Source organism: Cynocephalus volans, chromosome 17 (genome assembly GCF_027409185.1).
Source record: "Cynocephalus volans isolate mCynVol1 chromosome 17, mCynVol1.pri, whole genome shotgun sequence".
Taxonomy (NCBI): domain Eukaryota; kingdom Metazoa; phylum Chordata; class Mammalia; order Dermoptera; family Cynocephalidae; genus Cynocephalus; species Cynocephalus volans.
In genome coordinates, this window is record NC_084476.1 from 29,335,741 (window position 1) to 29,350,093 (window position 14,353).

Consider the following 14,353-nt stretch of genomic DNA (forward strand, 5'->3'; position numbering starts at 1 on the left):
TTCAGGGTGGTAATAATTTTGAAGGGCTCCTATTTGCCATTGAGGGCCAAGTTCTAATAGTTTAACCCCTGTAGATTTCCAGGTATATAACAGAGGATCTAGAGTCTTCAATGCTACTTTGTTCCAGTGATGTTATAGACCTCTAAGTCTTTACAGTAGATATGTCATTCTTTATGTAGAAATATCATTCTTTATAATTATTAAAATAAACTCTAGATCACATATTAATATAGAAATTCTGATGTCAAAAAGGGAAGGTTAGTAGTGTCTGGTCAGATAATTTTGAGAGCAGCAGAACTTATTAAAAATTATAGTCAAGCCATTAAAATTATGCCTTACATCCCATGTGCTATAAATGATGTAAATCTTTGTACTTTACAATTATTCACTTGAGAGTCTCCATTTTATTATTGCCATTTTTAAAGAAACTGCCTCTTTTTTCTTTCACCCCAAGAGAAATCTGATTGCAATTGGAACCTGAGTGGAAGGTCTGATGCCCTAGCAACTAATTGAATCCTCTTAAAGGTTGAATTTTATGTCTGACCTATTTAGCGATCTAAAAAGCTTCTCTTCGAAAAGCAGGCATCTCAGATCTTAATTTTCAAGTGTCAAGTATTTCTGCAACCAAGGCTTAATGAGTTGATAGTTTAGAGCTAGGCTCAACACAATTCTTAGAGAAGATTTTTTTAAGCTTAAATGTAATTCATACACTAATATTTTTAAAGCTTTAACTAATATGTTACATTTTATATATGAAACAATTTATTTAAGTCAAATTACATGTTAAGTGGCATCTAAGAATATTCCATATGTCAAATATAAGGTTTAGAATGACATTTATTAAAGACTGGTTTCATTTCAAGGTATCGCTGCAATTTCTCCCCCAATCATCAGTGGCATGGGTACCAGCAATAGGCCAAATCTAGCCTTCCTTTTGTTTATGCACATAAAGCTTTACTAGAACGCAGCCACCGCCATTGCTTCACATACTGTCTGTGGCTGCCTTCACATTACAACCGCACAGGTGAGAAGTTGTTATCACAAAGCTGAAAATACTTATCTGGCATTTTACAGTAAAAATTGGCCAACCCCTGATTTATGGTTTGGAGTAATTGACCAATACAAAATGAGTATCTTTTTAATAAAAGTCTGGTAGAAAAAATTTTCAGGTAGTATAGAAAGTTATACTCATTGACAAGTTTTGCTGGTCAGTTTCACTCTCTATCTTCTCCGAATTTGGATTTAACTGCAACCAAACACTGTATATTATTTTGACAGAGACACAGAGAACAAGCTAGAGTCCATCCAGGGTCAATGACTGTGTGCACTTGCTCCAAGAAGTGGCTCTGCTAGCAGGTGACCATATGAGTAATGTCCATCCCTCCACCTCCACCACACTTTGTCTCCTGAGGTATGGGAAGGTTTATACCTTGTCTCAACCTCCAGTTTCCTACATGGACAGAAGGTCTCATTATGTAGGGAACAATAACAATGTTTAATACACTCTTTGTCAAGGAAGATCTTTTCATCTTGGCAGAATAATTGTGTCAGAAAGTTTCTGTTAGAGTAATCCTTAAGGTTTCATTTTTGGATTGTTTATCTTTGGACGTTCCTCTTAATGGAAGCAAAATAAACTTATCCTTGTACAACTGGGTTCTGTGGAGTTAGATATGATCCGGGACTCAGTACCACAAACTGAATTGAAAATTGATTTCCTCCAAGAAATCACTGGTCAGTCAAAAGAATACAGTATTTAATAAGTACCTACACCTCACATCAGGGGGCAGAAACAATAGTATATCTACATGTACTAACAGGGCACTAAGGAGAGGAGTAATAGAACAGCAATCAGAGTAGGGTTGGGGCCAATAAAAATCAGACTTTAAAGTGAAAGTCATAGACTTGCAGAAAGAAGCAGACAGGGAAGAAATCCTTCTAAGTTCCCAGCAGAGTTAATTTAAAGGGGTGGGAGTGCAAACGAAGAAGTTAGATGCAGAGAGGGTATTTGTTAGCGAGGATACTCTGAGAAGGGGAAAGTGGGACTAAGTGGTCAACTTTGAGTGCAGTGCAGAGGACTTGGATTCTGACATAACAGACAATAGGAAAGTGCCTGTGGTTCCTCAATTGAAAAAGTCTTAATAGAAAGTGTTTACCAAATATTAATCTAGAGTTTGGCATAGAAAAGCCAACTGAAAAGTTATATAAGAAAGTCTTTCACCAAAACCAAAAAAAATCACAAAGCTCCTTACAACGTTTTTCTATTAATTCATAATATCAAACACTTCCTGTTGGGTAGACTCTATGGAGGTGTGTATTACAAAGGGAGACATCTCACGACCAAGAGTTCTTTGTGTTTTCTCTGGATTGCTGACTACAGCATGCGCAAAAAAACTACGTTACCCTCATTCACCTTATTCATTTTGCACCTGCTCCTAGTGTCTGATTTTTGTTGTTTTAAATGCATCACAGTAGCTATTTCCTAAAGCAGGCAATTCCATACAGCATCACTAGATAGAAGAAATAAAATAATCTATTTGTTGAGAGAAATTCAAGGAAGGAAAAAGATGGAATATCACCACAGGCCTGACTTCTTATAAAGAAAATAGCTGACTTTTAAATTACATGTCTATTGTACATATGCATTGTGTAGCTTCTCAGACCTAAACAAATCTCTAGCTCAACTACACTGTCCTAGTTTCTTTGTTATTTTATGGTTCTGTGTATATATGTATTTTTCTGTATTGAAAGCAGAGACTCAGAAACAGCCTGATAGAAGCCAGTCCTATATTTTATATGGCAGAAGGAACATAGTAAACACAACACAGCAAAGCACTTCTCTTTGTTGACAACCTTATTGTTTCTCCTTAATGCATTGTTTAGAATAGCAATTACATGTCATTTCCCATTATCCTACCCACAAAACCAATACCATACAGCAGTTGCTTTTCTTTCCAACTGATCATGAGAAATATATAGAGGATTCGTGTGCTGGTGAAACATGTCAAGACTGACAGCTCAGAGCCCAAGAGTTCTGTTTAAGCACAGAACAGGTGTGTGGCCAGGCAGCTGGGGTGAAATCTCCCTTTCAACTTCTCATTTTTGCTTTCTTGGCTTCTTTCCCTTGATGTGATTCCCTTCGGGTTGGGAGGGAGAGCAGCTTAGGAAAAACCTCCCTATTCAGGCTGTTTCCCTCTGCCAGAGAAGACTGGCTCATTCTCAAGACAGCAAGCAATTGACTATTGCAAATAGCAGTGAGCATGTCAATTCGTTTCATTCACATCCCTCACTAGGGAATCAGAAAGCCAAGGACACACTGATGATTTCCCTGGTTTTATGGATCTCAACTCCCCCCAGGCCTGCAACACATTTTGGTTCATGTGTTCAGTGTCCTGGCATCTGCAATGGGAAACCTTAACTGAGAGCCAATAGCCACACAGCTTTTCCCTATTAAAATGTGCAACTGGATTTCACATGTGTGTTTCAAACACTACTCAAGGCATGATTTACAGGCTACTGTCTAGCCCCACAGCTGTTTTTCCATCCTCCTGACTTAGCTGTTTCTAAGAATCCACCATCCAGCTTCCCAGCAAACAATCTTCCTAGTGTGGGACTCCCCAGTCATTCTTGGCCACCCAAAACTACGCAAGACCTCAGTAAAGATTCAAGAAAATACATACTGAATAAATAAACTATTAATTATTCTTTCCACATAATTATTCATTCATGAGAATAGCCCATTTGATGCCCTTCTTTCTGTTTAGCCCACCTTCTAATCATCTTTTTTGTCATCAGATTAAACTAACCACTGCTGGCCCATTGATATAGGTTATTTATATACTTTACAAACAGCACAGGTCCAATGACTTTGTATAAGATTCACTACATAGTTACCATCTTGAACTTTCACAGTTACTATGTTCTTTCTTAAGAAGAAAAAAACAACTCACTTTCACACACTACAAATTATTTTCCTGTGGCTAAACAAAGATACACTATCTGTGTTATACAGAGAGTTACTCAATATCATATTGTCATGTTTCTGTCACACTCACACTTCTCCACAGCCCAACTTCCAAGAATCTGAAATCAACCCTGTAAAGCTTAGGCCTCAGGCTTGGGGTTGTAGTTAGATGTGAGCTAGATGTAATTGCTGATAATAGCTTTCAAATTTTTGATTTTAGCTGTTGGAGGACCAGAACAGTACTGTATTCATTTCCAACTCTTCTCTGCATTGTACAGCTCTCGGCAGAGAGTACAGGCTCTAGAAGTTGATTGAACTCAACTCTTAGCCTATGCAGAGAAAGATGATCTATGTGGTGGTTGTCTATAGGATTCTCTTTTCCTGTGACTGAATCTCACCTTTCAGGGGAGAAGGACAAACGGAAAAGAAGGTATGACACTGAGAGAAATGTCCCAGGAAAAGCTTTTGCTGGGAATGGTGTTTGGATGAATAAATTTCACTCAAATGGCTCCACAGGTGTAGTTTCCATTTCAGATGAAAGCAATTAATTAAATCATGTTAAAAAAAGATCTTAAAATTTGGGTCAAATTATATTTTGTCCTCTGGTTGCAATATGCCAATCCTTTCTAGTGAATAGAATCTCATGGTGCAAAGGGGATATTTTCTTTACCCTTTCACAAGTATTCCTGCCAAGCCCTACATTTGAGACTCTAAGTTTTCCTGGAAGAAAAACTAACAAGCAAGCAACATAGGCTTCCTCTTACAGTTTAAACTACGACACAACAGTTGAGGAAATTGTGTGCTCACTGCATTACAAGTTGTAGTTATCATAACAAGCCTTCTTTGTTAAGTAGAAGTCCTCTAAGACAAGGGACACCAGTAAGGAACTATAGTGTCTAACACACTGTTTAATAATTTGCAAAGGAAAGGCCACCAAGCTCTACATGTCAATACAGGCAGCTTTTCGTCTCACGACTTACCCTTTAATTTCCTCCTACAGGTGTGTGCTCACAGACTTCATGAATAAAGATTACTCATTTACTCTCTGGAGAATCTGAGAATTAGACCATGATGACAAATTGGGCCATCAGGTCATTAGGTTACCTTAACAGTCACTTGTTTTAAATCCTTACATTAAAAATAACCCAAAATTCATACTTGTTATAAATGGTCCCAAAGGCCAGAATTGCAACCATAAGATGAAAATCACAGAAAAAAACCCAACCATTAATCAAATACCTACTATATGTCAGAGGTTATATTAGGCTAGGTGTTTTACATCGGTATGTTTTTCTCATTAATCTCTCAAGATAATTGGTTGATATAATCTTTATCCAGTTATACATATGAGTATAGGAAGCTAAGACTGCCCAGGGAAGCATGACTAGCGTTGATAGAAGAAAGATTCAAATCCAGTTCCACTTTCTTTCCAGTCCACTAGGCTCCTACCAAGAGTAATTATAGACCTTAGGAGACAGTCGGTTCCCTGATCTGCGAAGCAAGCAGGCTGGAGGCAGTTAACTAGCTACTAGAGATACTGCAGAAGGGATTCAAACATTCAAGGAGGTTGGGAGAGATCAGCTCTGAGGTCTTCCATACCTCTAAGAACCCACAGACTTCCTCCACTTCTCTCCTAAGTATCTTATTGTGCAGTCATCTGAGGGGAGCTGAGTAATCAAAACAGGTCTGTTTTCTGGTCTGATCAAAACAATAAATGCTCCCTTTGCTCACGTTGCCATCACTGCAGGCTCCAAGACCGGCTTATCATTCTCTCCTCTACAGCTTTGGTCACACTGCCAGTGAGCAGACCCTCTCCACAGCTCCCTGAATTTCTTCTAAAGCTCCAAAACTGGGCAGTTAAGCTCTCCTCCCAGCTACTGCTTTCTCAGCACCCTTCCGCCCCTAATGTATCACGTGACCCAGTCATATTTGATCCACTCATTCAGCGTCTCCATTCCTACTCTGAATTTCCTGTCGATAGCTTATGTATCTGGCACCCTGAACACTTCACAGCATGTGTGTGTGTGTGTGTGTGTGTGTGTGTGTGTGTGTGTGTGTGTGTATAAAATTACTTTTTAGAACAAGACAGGATATAAATAAAAACAAACAAACAAATAAAGAAATGTCTGGTCTTCCATTTGCTTTCTTGCTTGAAACTGCACTAGAAGTATCCAACACTAACGCATCCCACACAACATGCTCTTTCCACCAGCAATGCTCACACGAGTCCTGACTGACATTTTTACGGTGGCATCACACAGATGCTCAACGAGTTCACTTCTCCTTCCAACTCCAATTTCTCTACTGTTTCAGCCTTTGCACGTTTCTTCCTTCACTCGAACCATCCTGTTTTCACATGCAATTTTTCTCTAGAGAGAATGATTGGCAATTGATCCCAGCCCCGCCCAACCCTAAGCATTTAACTCTGGCTTGGAATCTTTACCGTTGGAGTCTTCCATTTCTTCAGCTGGGGTAGCTTTTTGGGAGGAGTGGTGGGCATGTGAGGAGAGGAGACTGACAATTCGTGGCCTGGGGAGGGTCAGGGCTTTTCCGTGGACCTTGAGGGAGTGTTCCTTCAGCTGGCTGATTGTCATGGTGGAAAATGAGCACCAAGAACACTTGTACGCATGTTCACCTGGGAGGAGATGGTGGTGAGGGGCAGAACAGGACAAAGGAGGGGAGAAGGGTGAAAGGCAGGGGTAGAAAACAAAATGACACGGTTAATTCACTCTAGAGAATGAACTTCAAAATTCACCGTCTATGAACCCTCATAGACCAACTACCTGCCCAGTCCCACAACCACAGTGCTGCTTTAGGATGGAAACTCTCCCACAAGCTCCATAATCATGTGACCTGGTCCCTTTCCATATCATGCTCTACTTGGGATGATTCCTCAGTAGGGAATGAAACCCGACTGTCCATGATGCCTCCTTCAGAAGGGTTTCTCAATCCTTCCTTCTCCGTCTCCATACTAGAAATGCCTGTGTCAGTTTTCAGTCAAGGTTGCCTTTTTATCAACCACAGAACATAATATACTGAATTTTCTCCCCAAAGATCTACCAGTGGCTTTTCAAGCACAGTCACTGAGTGCATTCTTTACTTCCTTGCTAACCATATACTTCCTCACCCCACACATTGCTGGTATATACATATATGCATAGGACCAGTTCGCAAACCTCAGCATAAAACACCATTTACTGGTCTAATCAATAGTTCGGAAATCAGTAAAAAATAAGTCATTTCTCCAATGGAGCACTGTACACATAAACAGGGAGAAGGGAAGGGTGAGTGTGTATGTGTATTGCCAATATTCTTGAATAATAAGAACATTTAAGTAAAATAAGTTTTTTTTTCTTTTAATTAAGTTTATGACACTGAAATACAGCACAGATTATCATGACCAAATTAAGTTATAGTGTGATTTACATTTGCCATAAGTCAGCTTTTACATTAATTACATTTTAAGAAATAAGGCTGTGAAATGGACATGCTTATATTGTTGGACAGATAAATATTGGTACGATCAATTCAGAAAGCGATTTTGCTTTTAGTCACAATAGACTTAGAAACGCTCGTGTCTCCAACTCAAAATTCCACTTCTGAGAGTCTCTATTAAAGAAATATCCTTTAATATATAGAAAGCTTTATTCAGAAACATACATTATTTATGCTTGAAAATGGTATAAAACAACCTCGATTTCCAACCACAAGGAAACAATTCAGTAAATTGAGCATATTCTCTTGATAAACTACCATTCCATTAAAATAAATTCTTGAAATGTCTGTAATAACATAGACAACTAAAGATACATAGAAGGGTAAAATATGTTATAGATTACATTATAATCACAACAAATATGTTATAGATTACATTATAATCACAACTGTTAAAAATAATTATAAGAGAAAACAGTTGAAAGGAAATATATCAAATGTTAATAACAGTGGTCTTTAGATAATAAGACTATAGATGACTGACTATATTTCTTCTTTCATTTCCCAATTTTCTCTAATGAACATGTATTTTTAAACATTTATTTTTAAGATGAAGTTGAATAATCAGAGAAGAAATGGAAGAAGAGGAGGAGAAAACAGGATCTTTAGTAATAAACGTTTTGTGGACCAGTGAAAACAAACAGACTGGTGTACAGATTAATACTCAACTTCAAACTTCCTTAAGAGTCTAACTTTATTTTAGTTGCGAATTATCTTTAGTGGATATGACAATTCTCTGCAATGCTATTTGAAAGGTTAGGTTATTTTAAACTTTCTTCAAAAAACAAAACAGTATCATTCTTACCTTTTAGAATCAACCATAACATGGATGACATGGACCTTGTATTATTTTGGCTTTAGGTGATTTTCTTTAATTTTTCTTTACTATATAAAAATAAAACTGAACATGTAATCATCTTGAGAATAACTCACCCTCATATGTGGGCCAAGAGACTTTTAAAATGTCACTTAATAAAGACCAGTAGATTTCAGACTCAGAGAGTACACCACGAATACCGACTCACCAGCATGAGCTTTGAGTATATGTGTTTTCAGCCGGCTGTTATAGGAGGACTTGAAGGAGCAGAGTTTGCATCGGAATGGTTTATGGTGTCCGTGATGGGTTTGCATATGGCGATCCAAACTTCAAGCAGAAGGAAAAAAAAGGTAAATGATAAGATTAAACATTGCATGCTACATTTTCTCACCGCCCTTTTCCAGGAATCCCACTTCTAAGCCATTCAAAGTCCTTTTGTTTGCTATCTGATGATGACGCTTACCGACTAAAACAGTAAGTAAATTGGCATGAGTTGTTGTACTTACTCTAAGAGGAGGGAAGCTAAAGGAAGAGATCAAGGGATCTTTTTGGATTGAGACATATGGCAATGACAGAGCCTTATCTTTCCTTTTCCAGAAGTAATGGAAAGAGGGTATCTATCCAAAAAGAGAAGGTATAATATGAGTGAATTCAAGTTTTCTGTCAAGCCAGTGAGAGAGCCTATCAATTAGTCTTCAAACTTAAAAAAAAAAAAAAAGAAAAGAATGAGAATTAGAAAAATTTAGCATTTACAAAGTGCTAACTTTCTTTCTAAATTTTAATTCTACTTTCATTGTGAACATAAGAGTGGGGAAGGGAAGTTTCAAATTAGTTGACCTACTGGCAAGGTGCTGCCTTGTTTCTAGCGTCTCTGTTAATGTGGAGGCGCGATGTAAGTGTGTTTAAAGGAGCCACGTGATCAAAAGGCTGGTTGTCCCTTTGATAAACACAACCTTGTCAGCTGTACATCAGTCTTCCAGAAGCTACTTATAAGGAAGTTCATTATAACGAATCCCCAGTACTTCATAATAATTAGTCTAAAAAATAATAAATCAACCAAACGCGGTATGGGAAGAAGCTGTAGTTTGTATCTGTATTCCAGGGCCCTAAATCCGTCCTAGGTGACTTATATGAGAATGGTGATACTCACCATTTAAACATATAATGCTCTCCTGAGCTCCAAAGCAACATTGTCAAGTGCCTCTGGACATCTCCCTCTGGATGTCCTTTAGCTAGTTTAAACTCAACCCGTCCTAAACATCAGTGTTTTCTACAAAACAAATTACCTACTTCATTTCGTTGTTTCTGTAAATGGCACTACCATTCTCTCAGTCTACCAGACTAAAACTCTAGGTGCCATTTGTACTTTACTTTGTCCCTGATGCCATACACGGAGTCAATGTTTCTGCAGCACACAGACACGTTCCCGGAACCATTCCCTAATTTCTTAGATCAGCTACCATTACTGCTTCTTAGTTGATCTCCCTGATCATTTTTCTCAACTCAAGAGCATGAGCTATGAAGTCAGGTTGCATGGGATAAAATTCCGGTTATTACTTATAAGCTGTGTGACCTCAGGCAAGTTACTTAACCTCTCTAGGCCTCACTTTTCTTACCCCTAAAATGGAGATAATAATGGGACCATACCTCATAGGGCTGTTTTATGAATGAAACGGAGTAATAATTGAAGGCACTGAGTACAGAGCCTGGTATATGAGTACAGTGAGGTGCAATTAATGTTAGCAATTATGATTACTCATTTCTGACTCTCCCTATTACCAGTAATGTAAATTAGAAAGTACTAATTCCTGGCACTTAAAGACTCTAAACACGTTGTCTACTCAAGTATTCAGACTTTATCTTCCACTGTTCCTTTACATGTAACTTAAGGATTAGTCCACATGAACCACCAGCCAGGCTCACAATGAGCCTTACATTCTGCTCCACTTGTGCCCTCTCATCTTTTCCTCCACACCACATGTGCTTTCCAAACCACTCAAGTCCTATCTTCCTACTTTAAGGCTTAACTGAAATGCTCATTACTCCATAAAATCTTCCTGATCCTGTTAAAGTAGATGTAACACTTCCCTTCTTTGGAACATCATAGTATTTTGTTGATTTTTCTTTTCAAAGACATGTGTCTTCATAGTATACATGTATTGATATTTAGCTCCATACCCAACAAATATGGATAATCAATATATTTCAATAAAATAAATTTTTATGTTTTTGTATGTTTGCTGTATAAACTAACCCTAGATCCTAAATTCCTTCAGATCACGGACCATGTCCCATTCATTTTTATATTCCCCCAAAGCACAGTGCCTAGCACAGGGGATATTTGTTTATTCACAATTATGTACTGAGGTTCCACTGTGTGCCAGACAATGTGATAGAGGCTGTTCAATAAATACATAATGAATTGAAGAGAACTACACAAGTTTTATGCCAATGTATGGATCTGATGGCAAAGATTAGGCTCTGTATAATAAGAGTAATAACCTATCCTAACCTCTGTCGAAACACTGCCTCCTCCTGCTTTTCAATAACTACTAACTAGCACTTTATTTTTTTAAAGAAGCAAACAGCTCATCATTTATTTTCAATTATCATAAGAATAAACAGCATGTCAATCTTATAACCCATCACCTTCATCCAAGACTGTCAGAATGCATTATTGAATATTTATCTCTCTTTTATATGGTTGAAAGAAAAAGGCAACAAAAGGTTGCTTCTTTTCAGTACCACCTCTCTTCCCATCACCCCAAAAAGCCTTACACATCTACCCCAAATTTACACTTTAAAAGCTGTGATGAGTGATGCAAAGCTCCCTTTCCTCAATCTCCCCATATTTCAAAGTAATTATTTGACATCCATAAAGTTCTTTACCTTTCAAGATCTTTTTAAAAATAATTCAATAATTCTTTGTTCACATGGGTTAACAGTCTTAATTTTTCATCTTTAGCAACTTAGTGCTCCATATGGAATGTTCTTAAATGAGAATTAGGTTTGACAGATGCATCAGTAAACTCTATGCCCTGTGGCTGTGTCTCCCCTTTGGGTAAATCATAGCAATTCCCCCAACTCTCATGTTAAAAAAATGCCTGCATTTGCCAAATCTAATGCCATCCAATCAATCTGTTCTTAGCCCCACTTTACAGATGAGGTGACTGAGGCTCAAGGTAATACAGTAGCAAGTATAAACCGTAAGTGGGGCTTTACGTATCCAAGCTTCTCCCGCCCTAGCTTAGCTACCTTCTACTATGACATCTCCCAGAAACCACTAGCGACTGCCCAACAGCACTTACTTGTGTCTAAAAGCGGAAACAAAGGAGCAATACTGGCAGCTGTACTTGTCCTCGCGGGTGAACATGGCCAGGGCCAGGTGGCTCCTCTCGTGAGAACGCAGCCCCTGCATGGACATCAGGACTCTGTCACATTGACTGCAATGGTATCCCCCCGGCCGGGTTTCATCCTCCAACATTCCATCAAGCAAGCAGAGTTCACCATCCACCCGGCCCACAAGGGCGCCACTGGCATCTTTGGCTGCTTCCAATTCATCCAGGAACAAGTGGGAAGGGTCTTCAGCCTCCTGCTGAGAGAACCACACACACACACATGCCCCACCAACAAAATAAATATCCATCATCATTGCGTCCAGCTTTCCTCTTCTCCCTTCATTCTCCCAAACTCATCAGCATTCCGGTCAAAGCTTCCTCCCCTGCCTGTCTGGCTCCCCCTAGAGGGAGGGCAAGCCCGACTGGCATTCTTCATGCAGTGGTGGTGGTTTTAGGTCAACGTACAGAAACACAGGTTACTACTGCCTGGGAAATGTGAGAGAGGGGCATTCTGAAGACTCATCCCCCACCTTAAAAAGAAAATTCAAATTATGATCCCATCTCAACTGACATAGAGTTGGGTTAGGATTATGGCTCAGAAAAAAGAAAGCAAGGAGAAAAAAGCAGAGTTGTTGAGCCATATAGGAGCCTTGAGCCATCATTTGGAAATTGAGCAAAGCAAAAGATCCTACTCGCTGCCTCCCACCCGCAGACGGTGACTTCACGCCTTAACTAAAGGTTGCTGCTTAATCAGTTCAAAATATACTAGAAGCAGCCTGGTTTTAAGTCATCCACTGTTCAAGGTAGCTTCTTGGATTATTGATTATACAGGAATCTCCTGTGTGGTTCCAGGAAGCAAGCCTGGGCACACCATGGTAGTGTGTGGAAGAAGGTGAGATTCCTGCTGTCCCTGGGTTGCCACCGTTCTGCCAAAAGATGGATGGCATCAGTCTTCAACGAAGAAAAGTAGCAGCTTTACCTTCAAGCTAAATTGGCAAAATGGGATACAAGCTCAAGAAGGGCAGATGACAAAACTAGGTTCATGTATCCAGAGAGAAAGGACAGACCCTGACTTGACTTCTGTGTTCAAAACTGATAAGTGTTTTGCAATATCCTGGAAGGTAGGGATGGTGACTCGTTTATTCAAACAGCAGCTGCTATTTAGGATTATGATGTTCGTAACAGGTGGCCTAAGAAAGGTCAGGAGAAGAGGAAAGGCACTTGTCAGCACCATACAGGGAGAGGAGATAGAGGAGACAAACCAGGTTAAAGGGCTCTCAGGGGCAACCGTGACTTGAAAGCTTTTAGTTCTAGATTTAATGTCTGTTGCACTCTCCAGTGCAGCCCAGGACAAGAAGTCAAAGAGATTCTCCTGAGCTCTGCATTGTCATCCAGATGAGAACAGTAAGAAGTCAGGCCACGGGAGGAGCAGACGATGGTGGGAACAGAACCCTCTTGATTCCTCTCAAGAGCTCAGGTAACTCGAAAGAGCGCAGACCTAAATGCAAAACAGAAAGACGACCCGAAGCCTCCTATACGGAGAATCCCACACCTTCTGTTTTCACCGAACTATCCACATGGAAGGAAACCAGGTCAAAACTTGACCTGTCCCTGAACAGAAAGATGAGGAAGGTCCAACCTGCAAAGAAATCAGAACAAGCCAAACCAATCCAAGCATGACTCAGGAATGCCCGCATTCCGAGATGCTCTTTCCTGAGCTGCTTGAAGCAATGGGGTTAGAGAGTAACTCGAATCACTCACACACAAGACTGCTCGTCCAGACCTTCCCGTTCTCACCTTCACAGTGGCTGACACGGCTGGGACACTGCCGTACTGGACGTGCTTTCGGAGGTGGTTGCAGATGGCTCGGAGCGTTGGGTGCACTTCCACACAGAACTTACACTTGTAGCCCACCACCTTCCTCTCCTTGATCTTTGGCACCTCTTCTAAGTGACCAAAAGGCTGGTAAAATACAGTAGTAGCCATCAGTACTCCGAGCCCTCCCTCAATTGCCAGTATTCATTCTTGTACTTTACTAGCATATATATATATATATATATATATATATATATATATATATATATATATATATATTTTAAGGCAGATTAGCAGGTTAAAAATCAAGGGAGATAGAGGTGAGTATTTTTTATATAAGAATTTCATCAGCATCATGGCGCACTGCCTACCATGCAAAGTCTGCGGAACCCAAATATGTTATGTCTGGTGAGTAGAGAAGATTTCTGTGTGGAAGATCATCGTCACTGCCACTAAGTTATCTGGTTTTCAAGCCAGTTTCAACTACGCAGGTGAAACGTTGCATAGCTGTGCCATTAATGAACTTCTTGATAAGAAAAATCTACTCGTTGAGATGTTAATTTCATGTAGCAAACACTGAAGACCAAGACATGGCTGAGAAGCGCTAATGATACCAAGAGACAGCCCACAACTGCCTTAGGGAAGAGCGAGCGTTGTTGTATAACTAGGCCTCAGATAAGGCTACTTGGCAGGAAGACATACATAGAAACCACCCCACACCTCCCCTGGGGAGCCATGGGAGGAGTCAGAGGGAAGGAGGGAGAGGAACAGGACGGTGGAGAGGGGTGAGCATAGAACGGGGGATAATCAAGCTCGAAACGTTTAATTGACTTATTGAGCTCTCTGGCAAGCTAAGTCACTAGGAAGCCTGCAGCAGTTTGGCTGGCAACGAAGAAGTGCACGTGGGCACCAGTGATGAGAGGCCTC

The 14,353-nt window shown here is 39.8% G+C and overlaps 1 protein-coding gene across 4 annotated transcripts in view; it reads right to left on the reverse strand.

Moving 5' to 3' along the window:
• The window catches only part of ZNF462 (zinc finger protein 462), a 130,995-nt gene that overhangs the window by 56,600 nt on the left and 60,042 nt on the right, over window positions 1-14,353 (reverse strand). For all 4 annotated transcript variants that reach the window (XM_063082203.1, XM_063082200.1, XM_063082201.1 and 1 more), the window contains exons 4-7: window positions 13,409-13,573; window positions 11,582-11,685; window positions 8,482-8,600; window positions 6,405-6,596 (exon numbers count right to left, since the gene is read on the reverse strand). In XM_063082203.1, the coding sequence (XP_062938273.1) occupies window positions 6,405-6,596; window positions 8,482-8,600; window positions 11,582-11,685; window positions 13,409-13,573 (580 nt within the window). The remainder of the gene's footprint in view (window positions 1-6,404; window positions 6,597-8,481; window positions 8,601-11,581; window positions 11,686-13,408; window positions 13,574-14,353) is intronic.